General features: G+C 58.7%; 2 protein-coding genes across 2 annotated transcripts; both read right to left on the bottom strand.

Moving 5' to 3' along the window:
* Positions 1-2225: 2225 nt before the first annotated feature.
* On the bottom strand, positions 2226-3457 carry LOC111939178 (platelet-activating factor receptor-like). Its single transcript, XM_023941286.2, has one exon. The coding sequence runs from the start codon at positions 3325-3327 to the stop codon at positions 2323-2325; it is 1005 nt and encodes a 334-aa protein (XP_023797054.2). The 5' UTR covers positions 3328-3457; the 3' UTR covers positions 2226-2322.
* Positions 3458-5277: 1820 nt separating this feature from the next.
* On the bottom strand, positions 5278-6726 carry TMEM35B (transmembrane protein 35B). The gene is made up of 3 exons (XM_023941287.2): positions 6597-6726; positions 5862-6042; positions 5278-5769 (listed from the first exon to the last, which is right to left on the bottom strand). Exons 1-3 carry the CDS (start codon positions 6702-6704, stop codon positions 5639-5641), a joined length of 420 nt encoding a protein of 139 aa, XP_023797055.1. The 5' UTR covers positions 6705-6726; the 3' UTR covers positions 5278-5638.
* Between the last annotated feature and the right edge of the window lie 2622 nt (positions 6727-9348).

The following is a 9348-nucleotide window of genomic DNA, read 5'->3' as shown; positions in this document are numbered from 1 at the left end:
CTCCTGAGGCAACCTGCGGAGCCGGACTGGCACCGAGACAAGGGGTGGCCACCCGTGGGCACCCCCCTGGATCAGCCCGGGGAGCCGAGGGCACTCTGGGACCGTCGCCCATGCCTCTCCACGGGCACGCTGCCTGCGAGACAGAGTGTAGAGTCAGTCCCTGGGTACTGAGATAGCCCTGGGGTGTCGGGATAGTCCCTGAGTGCCAGAACAGCCCCAGGCCGCCGGGACTGCCCCAAGGTACCGGGACAGCCTCAGGGTGACAGGGCAGACACGGGCAGGGTAGAGCCCCGGAGGTCCGGCCTTCCCTCAGCAGACCCAGGGCCACCCGCTGCCGCCTGCCCATTGAACCACTCATACCACACCCTGTAATTTGATAATAATTATAATAATAATAATTACAGCCTGCGCGGGCTGGAAGTGCAGGAACAATAACCTGGGTAATGCCCTGCACGGTGGCGGGAGCAGCACGGTGGCACATGCCCCATCCTAGTGCCAAGAACACCCCATCAGGCCCTGCCCAATGCGTGGGGGGACACGGCCCGAGCAAGTGCCCTACGTGTGTTTTTAAGCAGTGGTGTCCATGTCCCAGTGCTGTGGTTCAAGTCCCCAGGCTTTCCCACTGGACAGGACACCCTGGCAGAACCAGAGCTAGAGCTCGGGCTGCCCCCACCCCTGGTTTGCAGAGGGTCCCCTGAAAGTCCTGGTGCTCCCAGGAAGAGATCTCTGGCCCCAGACCCAACCAAGCCCTGCAGCATCCTGCATTGCTGACACGGCTGCTCCTGCTGCATGCAGGGAGCAGAGCTCTGCCCCCTCCTTCAGCAGTTACATAAAAGGATTAAAATTTAATATGAACTTCAAAAGGGGAAGAACTGGGTGGTCGAAAGCAGCTGGCCCAGGGCCAGGTGCTGAGCAGAGGCACCGTGGGACATGTCCCAGCTCTGCTGAGCAGCAGCACTGTGGCACATGGAGACACCATCCAGCCCCATCCATGAGGGCAAAGTGTCCAGGCACCATGGGCAGCATGAGCATCCCATGAACCCATGCTGGTTTTACAGAGCCATGGTTTCCCTGGGTCAACGTGCTGCACAGTTTCCATGGCACATGGAGACCCCATTCCCCAGGATCAGGCCTTGCCCTGCACCTTCACCTCTCTGCTGGCATCCAGGTAGCCCTTGATAATTCACCACTCACAGGCACAGCATCACCCACCCTTCCTGGTGGCCACTGCCACCCTTCCCATCCCATGCCAGCAGTCCCCCAGACATCACATCTCCTCCTGCCCGGTGCCTCACATTTCCTTCCATGCACGTGGGTTGGAGTGTGCTGGAGAGCAGCTGGGGAAGCAAGACCCCCATTTGGGGGGTAGCTGATGTGTCCCTGCCCCCCAGCATCCCCAGGACCCGCGTGGCTGCACAGCATCGCTCTGCTCTCCCGCCTGTGCAGCATCGGGAAGCGGGGCTGCGCTGGCAGCAGGAATGAGCCAGGGCTGGGAAAACACCATCTTCCGCCCACACAACCGCCCACGGCCCCGCGCCCGTTCCGCCGCCCCTCCCGCGCCGGGACTCATGGGGAGCGGGCGGCAGGTGCGGGGTGGGGGCTGCACCCACCACGGCCGCCCATCCATGGGCAGGGCAGGGGACGGGGCAGGGGGATGCGGGCTCGGCAGCCCCCGGGGCAGAAGCCGCCCTGGGACAGGGTCCTGCCACAGGAGCAGGGCTGGGCTGCGGGGCCAGGGCTGCGGGGACCGGGGCTGCCCCATATCCAGCTCTCCAGGAACTTCTCGCTGAGGGGCACAGGCACTCGCCAGCAAAGAGACTGGGGAAGCCTTTGGCTCGTTCATTTTTAATCCTGGCCAAGAGCAGGAGGGGTGTAGGCATGAGGCTTAGGGACGTTGCAGGACAGGACTGGCCTCAAACAGCTCCCTCAGCAGCCCACCTCATGCCATGGAGGTCTTCGATCATGCATGTCCCTGCAGGATGGAGCCCCCGGGAGATGACAGCAACCACTGAGCATTCCTTGCCATTCTGTCTTCCCACAGCTCACTATGGCTCAGCTCCCATTGCTGAGCGAGACCTCTCCCAGTGCCAGTGACGCTCTCCCAGTGCCAGTGACGCTCTCCCAGTGCCTGCAACACGGGGGGCAGGATCTGTGCTTGTGCAGGAACTGTGGGCGCGTGGGAACACACAGAGAGCAGAGCGGGGTGGGAGGAGGGGGTGCACGAAGCCAGAGCACTCCCCACGCTGCTCCTGATCCCTCACCTGGCAACAGGGACCACATCCCAGCAGGGCAGGCGGGGGCAGGACCCTGGTGCCCACGCCGCTACGAGGAGGTGAAGGAGGATGCTCGGGCACCAGGCACTGGCCCGGGCGGGGCCGATGGGGGCAGCGGGAAGCACCGGCTGATCTTGCGCAGGGTCCGATCCAGGTCGGCGCGGAAGCGCCGGATGGAGAAGCAGTAGATGAGGGGGTCCAGGCAGCTGTTGAGACTGAGCAGGGCCACAGTCAGTGTGTGCAGCACATCCAGAGTGTCAGGGGGCCCACAGAGCGGTGCAGGGAGCCGGCTGCCCACCCAGGGGGCAAGTGTCAGGTGGTAGGGGGCCACACAGACCACAAAGACCAGCAGCATCCCCAGCACCATGGCACGGGCCTGCTGCCGGTGGGAGCCTGGTGAGGTGGCGGCAGGCACCGAGAGCGCCCAGACGATGGACGCGTAGGTTCCTAGCACCACCAGGAAGGCGGCGGCAAAGAAACCCACCATGGCATAGGCATAGCGCCGCTGCCGCCCGTGCTGCTCAAAGCAGGCGGTGGTCCCGGCATGGGTGGGGAAGGTCTGGTGAGTGGCCAGGGTGGGCACGGCACAGCCCAGCCCCAGCAGCCAGGCCAGGGTGCAGGCCAGAGCGGCACTGCGGGGCCCCGTCAGCAGCAGCACCCGCCGCGCCGCCCGCACCGCGCAGAACCGGTTGAAGCTGATGAGCGCCATGAAGGTGATGGCACTGTAGGTCGCCAGGTAGTAGGCGGCCCCGGCCAGGCGACAGGCGGCCTCCGAGAGTAGCCAGTCCCCCCCAGCCAGGTAGTAGTGGATCCAGAGGGGCAGCGTGAGGTTGAAGAGGATGTCAGCCAGCGTGAGGTTGATGAGGTAGATGCGGATGGCCTTCCTCACTTTGCCACTCTGCAGGAAGACCAGCAATGCCAGCAGATTTCCCGGCAGTCCCACACACAGCACCAGGCAGTAGACGACAGGCACCAGCACGAACTGCACTGGATTGTTGGGCATGCACTTGCCCGGGTGCTCCACCAGCAGTGATCCCAGCACCGAGCCATTCATCCCGGGCTCCTGCAAAGATGAGGAACAGTCAGTAGCACAACCCTTGGGAACAGAGGAGGGATGTTGACCCAGACAGGACAACCTCTCTGGCTGACACCTGCAGTAGCTGCTGGGTGCTGGAGACAGAGCCCTGCAGGGATGACATCATCTGCAGGATGGGGGTTCAGCTCACACAGGAGAGGAGGAGACCCAAGCGATGTCGCCCCACACAACAAGGGAGCCTAGAGGCCACTGTCAGCTGCCCAGCTAGAGCTCCCAGGGAGTGGCAGGCACAGCTGCAACACAGCCGAGGGACGGAACTGCGGCTGGAGGCACCCAAAGGTGCCACACTGGCTCCAGTTGGCTGGGCTTAACACCTCCCACACAGCATGTGCCTTTGGGGCCACCCACCCCAGCTGTCTCCCAGCACCCTAAATTCCCCATGGAGCCAGGCATGAGGAAGTCACCCACTGGCTCAGCAAGTTCCAGAATGGAGAAACGCAGGTATGAACAGGGGGGTACAAGCATGGGGCCAGCATGCCCCCATGCCTCCCAGTCCTGCACAGCAGAGTTTGCCTCTGGTCCTGGTCATGGAAAACCACGCTGTGCTGGAATGGCTGTATCCAGGGCTGCAGTTATTTCACCTCCCATCACTGCCTGCCCACACCTCGCCAACGAAGGCACTGAGTCACCAGCTGGTGTTTTCCAGCACGGCAGGGCTGGATTCAGCACACACAGCACCCAGCCCCAGGTTGAAGCACAGAGGGCACGAGCTGCTGAGCCTGGGGGAACCTCAGTTGGACCCCAAAGGGACTTCTGGATCCCTCAGTGGTCCCCTTTTCCTCCTCCTTCCCCATTGTTAGCAGTGAATGCTCCATCTCTCACCCATACCACAACTGTTACTAACCTTGTTGGGTCGGGCAGGAGTGGCTGCGTCCCCTCCGGCTGCTCCTCACTCTGATCCTGCCAGACTGAGAACAGCTTTAAATGCTGGGGGAGGTAGGGGCTGCCTGACCCCCACCCACCATCCCGGCCCCCCTGTGTGTGTGGGACAGCAGCTGGAGTGAACACCTGCTGTGTGTATGTAATGGGGGATTCCCTGCTGGAGCCAACCTAAGATCCCCTGCTCCGGCTGACGGGGCTGGGGGTATGTGGGGGTGGCCAGTACTGGACTGGCTGCCGCCTCCCCGTGCCACCAGCCACATCTAATACCAGTTCCCAGGGCCCTTCTCCCACCCACGCCTGGACAAAAGCATCAGAGGGTCAAGTTACTGCACCTGGCAGCTGGGGAGAAGAGGGATGCCCCAAGGGGATCAAAGTAGAAATTCGTCTCCCCCTGGCTCTTTGTGCTTTTGTTGGCTTCAAAGCTGGTTTTAAGGGGAGCAGCCCTACAGCCCTCCCCACTCCACCCCCCCTGCAAGCTCTGTGAGCATCTGACTCGCTGCTTTGTGTGGCCCTGCAATTTGTGTGTGCTCCTTTGAGACACCAAAGATGTCATCCCAAGGTAGTTCAGGTCCCACTGCTGTACAACAGTGTCCTACACCCCTTGCTCACCCCAACAGCCAGACTCCACACACGGCCATCCCAGCCCCCTCACTGGGAGACACACAGGGTTCAGATGAACTGTGGTTCATGCTGAGACTGCTGTGCCCATCTGGGGTGGCAGAGGGTGGGAGCAAGATCCACAAAAAGCACATGCCTGCCTGGGCACTTGATCCTGTCACTCCCTGGATGCACAGCAAGGGGCCTGGCACATTGTCAGGTTGCTGTGGGTATCTGAGGGATCCCACCCTAGATATGCTCTCCCCACTGTCCATCTGCCTCTGTGGCAGCTCCTTCACCAGCTTCCACATGTCCCCAGGCCTGGTGTCCAGGCATTGTCCCCAGGGACTGGGTCCTCCAGCCCCAGGACATCCCCTTACCCCTGAGGCTTAGCATAGGAGGGAGGCAGAGATAAACAGACAGGCAAAATGTGAAAAACAACAGGTTTTATTCCAAAATTTGAAAGCTCCCAAGAAAGCAGAGCCAGCCCCTGCTCAGTGTGGCCAAACACTGGAAAAGTGCCGGACACCTTGTGAGAGTTTAGCAACGGAGCTGCAGGAGCAGTGCCATGGCAGTGTCACAGTGGTGCCATGGCCACCATACCACAGCACCAGCCCGGGTCTTGCAGTGTGGGGACAACCAGCACCAGAGTCACTGGCAGAGGCAGGAGAGAACACACAGCATCCTTGTCTCATCAGCAAGTTACCCTTCAGGATGCGATGTCATCCCTGAAAATACCATAAAGGCATTGCTTCCCAGCGGCTGAGCCTTCTGTCCTTCCTGCCTCTCATCACTCGAACTTGGGCCGGGGGGCAGCCGGGTACCCACGGATGTTGAGCAGCAGGAGGAGGCCCAGGCAGAGGGTGGCCGGGGCACACATGGCCAGCGGCTCCTGCAGCGCCAGCAGCGTGTAGATGGCACCTGGACAAGGAACAGAGCATGGGAATAAGGGTCTCTGGCTGAGGGAGTCCCAAAACCCCACGATGGGCAATGGGCACCCAACTGGCTCTCACCGATCATGACGACACTGAGGATGAAGTTGCTGATCTCCTGAAGCAGCTGGGGTCCAAATGCCAGCAAGAGCCCTGCCATCACCTCCAGCCAGCCTACAGCCACCAGGTACCTGCCCGGCTCTGGCACAAGGCCCAGCTCCTTCAGCGGAAATACCTTGGCAAACCGCACGAACTCCGATGCCTGGGAAGGGTGGGAGGGGAGAGAGGCAGCCCTGAGCCTGGGCCTGAGGGGATACAGCCCCTCCAGTGTGTCTGCTCTGCCCTGCCCTGTCCTCCAAGGGGATCAGCTCTGCATCCTAAATAACCACACACTCTAAGGGGATCAGCCCTGTGCTCCAAGGGATGCAACCCTGCACCCCAGTGGGGTCAGTCCTGCACTCCAAGGGACTCAGGCTGACTCACTATGAAGGGCTTAGCCTTGTACCCAAAGTGCTCCACCATGAACCCCTGTATTCCCAACCTGCTCATTCTCACCCAAGGCTCAGCCCCACACCACAACAGGGTCAGCCCTGCACGTTTCCCCCGGAGCTCAGCCCTGCACCCCAACCTGTTCCTTTCCCCCGGAGCTCAGCCCTGCACCCCAACCTGTTCCTTTCCCCCGGAGCTCAGCCCTGCACGCCAACCTGTTCCTTTCCCCCGGAGCTCAGCCCTGCACGCCAAAGTGCTCTTTACCCCCAACCTGCTCCTTCCCCACGGGCTCGGCCCTGCGTCCCCCGAGCCCGTGGCCGCGCTCACCATGTGCCGGTGCAGGTCGGCGGAGAGCCAGTCCGAGACCTTCAGGGCACCGGTGAGGAAGAAGAAGAACCCGAGCAGGACACGGAGGGCGGTGAAGGCCGCCGCCATGGCGGGACGGGCGGGCCCGGGGGCGGAGCTGGGCGGAGCAGCCCAGCCCCGTGCCTGGCCCCGTTCCCAGCACGGCCCGGCCCCGCTCGGTGCCCAGCTCAGCCTGGCCCCGCTCCAGCCCCGGTCCCGCACGGATAGGGCCCCCCTTGCCCTTGGGGGTGCTCAGATGTGCAGCGTCACCCCCCAGGCTGTGACACGTCCCTGCCAGCAGCACCATCCTTCCACCGAAACAGAGCTGGAGGAAAAAGGGAACTCCCCCACCCCGCAATAAATCCAACAGCTTCGTGGGCTCTGTGAGCGGGTGTGACCCACGGCAGCCCCTGCTGGCTGTGGGTGCGAGGGGCTGCGGGGACCGCAGATCAAGCAAGGTACAGGCAGCGCTGGGCACGGCTCCAGGGAGCCGGACCGAGCAGGCAGCAGCAGCAGCGAGGATGCTCTGGCCCCGGGGAGGCCGCGCTTCCCCGGCCTCTGCGTCACCGCCTGCACTGGCCGAGCCTCCCAGGAACGGCAGCCCAGCACTGGCGAGAGCCAGGCCCAGCGGAGCCTCAGGCGCTGTCGTTTGTGTAATCCAGTATTTTTTTTTTAATGCAAATAAATCATGAGAGCCCGAAGTGTTTTCCAGGCACGAGGAAGCACAGGACACACAGCCAGCCTGGGCAGCACCGAGCCCATCTCGGCCACCACGTCGCATGGGCTGCCACAGGCACTGGCTGGACAGGGACCAGTGGCAGTGACACTATTTTTACTCCTGGCAGCACATGATCCTTCAGCTGCTCAACATGATTTGCCGCTCAGGTTGGCACACCATGCAGTGACAGCGTATCTTGGGCTGTAATGCAAGATTCAACTAAAAGTATGTATTTTATTACTATCTGTTAAAACCAGGGGGGGCAGTGTTCTTTATCTATGACCCATAACTCTAGGGGGACATCTTCTGTTAATGGGCCATTGAGTCTCACTGCATGACTGATAAAATTACATCATCCCACCGTGAGATGCTCCACCCCAGGAAGAGGTGGATATTCTTATTTAGGTATAATTTGCGTTAGAACACTGCAGTTAGCTTTTCTCCACTAGATGCCCAGAAGTTTGGACCTATCCCCACAACTGCTAGACCTTCAGAAAAAAAAACTACACCCTTCTACAGGATCACTGCTTCAATAGAACCACATCTGTCACTGCAGGAGGACTGCAGCCACCATTTAATCAGACTGCTAAGACCCTGACCAACAGGGTTGTATTCAGACTCTGCCAGTGGGTTTACTTTTGTGTTTTTTGTACTACTGCATTTTTATTTTAATTTTCCTAGTACTGTTATTCCTATTCACTTCTTTGCTTGAGAGGCCCTTGATTTTAAAATTGTAGTAATTCGGGGGGGGGGGAAGAAGAGTTTACACTTTTCCATTTCAAAAGAAATTCCTACCTTCCTTAACAAACACCTACGATTTTCAAACCAAAACACAGCAACAGGTCTGGGCACGGTGCAGGCCTTCATGACTTGGAAAGCTCCTTGGTCAGAAATAAATTTAAAAATAAACATCAAACCCTGAAAAAGTGAGTGCAGCAGCTCAGTGCATGTGCAGGGCAGTGGCATCAGGGAAGCAGTCACTGCTCACAGGATAATGTTCAAGGGTACCTGCTCTCAGCCTCTTATCTTTTATTGATTACAGAAGCAACTTAATGAACTATTTGGTAGAATGAGGTGTCAGCCTCACCAGAGGACACCCCAGGTGATGGTAACAGCCAACACCAGCACCAGGGAAAACTGATCCTGTCCCTACAGGACACAGGCTGCAGTTTGCTTACAGCTGGGAGCTGAAGAGGTGAAGTTCAGTACATGGAATGCTGCAAATTTATCACAGGAAGCAGACAGTGCTGCAGCAGTGGAAATGAGGACAAGTTATTGGAAAATAACAGAGTCTAAGTAAAAAGGCTGCACAAGCTGCAGCAGCTGTGGAGACAAAGACACTGAACCCCAGCCTTTGCAGAGCAGCTACTGAGCCACAAACATCACTGAAGCCTCTTCAGGATCCAGACAATACCAGAGTCATCAAAACAGAGTGGAAACATCTCAGATTGTCCTCACCCAGCACCTGACTGCCTTAGAGAACAGCAGCAGCTCCTAGTGCAGCACCAACCCCCCCTGCCACGAGCACCCCCAAGCATTCAGACCCCTCTCAAGCATTTCATACCACGTTGCAACATGAAATTATATTTATTTTCATGTTTCTAATCTGGCAAAGTAGGTCCCAGCCAAATGTTCATGACCCTTTGTGCCAATGCAGGAGGAAACCCTGCCACAATGAGCACAGCCACCACTGGTGTATTTCAACATATTAAACAACTTGGTAATTAAACAAGGGATTGTATTTAACAAGTGACAGCATGAACCACAATACATGTGCACAGTGCAGCTGCCAAAGCATCAAGTGAAGCAACATGAACCATGGTAATCTGTGCTGCAACAGCTAAACCCACCACTGCTCTGACTCCTAAAGAACTCTAACTTTTGGCATCTCAGGCTTAATTACTACAGTCATCACCAAGAAAGCTACTAAAAACCAACCAGGCACAGGTAAATATTTGGAATTCTACAATGCAAAACTGTAACATGCAAAATGGAAGTAAAGAATGAGTGAAATTT

The sequence above is a fragment of the Cyanistes caeruleus genome, chromosome 26, assembly GCF_971803275.1.
Source record: "Cyanistes caeruleus chromosome 26, bCyaCae1.hap1.1, whole genome shotgun sequence".
Classification (NCBI taxonomy): Eukaryota; Metazoa; Chordata; class Aves; order Passeriformes; family Paridae; genus Cyanistes; species Cyanistes caeruleus.
Note: the sequence above shows the minus strand (reverse complement) of the source record. Positions and strands in the feature narration are given on the sequence as shown.

What these genes read in the sequence shown, in the direction of transcription:
- LOC111939178 (XM_023941286.2), bottom strand. Translation starts at nt 3,327, where the DNA reads ATGAATGGCTCGGTGCTGGGATCACTGCTGGTGGAGCACCCGGGCAAG.
- TMEM35B (XM_023941287.2), bottom strand. Translation starts at nt 6,704, where the DNA reads ATGGCGGCGGCCTTCACCGCCCTCCGTGTCCTGCTCGGGTTCTTCTTC. An exon ending in CCGACCTGCACCGGCACATG is followed by an intron (nt 6,043 to 6,596) that starts GTGAGCGCGGCC and finishes CACCCTTCCCAG; the next exon opens with GCATCGGAGTTCGTGCGGTT. An exon ending in CCTCAGTGTCGTCATGATCG is followed by an intron (nt 5,770 to 5,861) that starts GTGAGAGCCAGT and finishes TTCCTTGTCCAG; the next exon opens with GTGCCATCTACACGCTGCTG.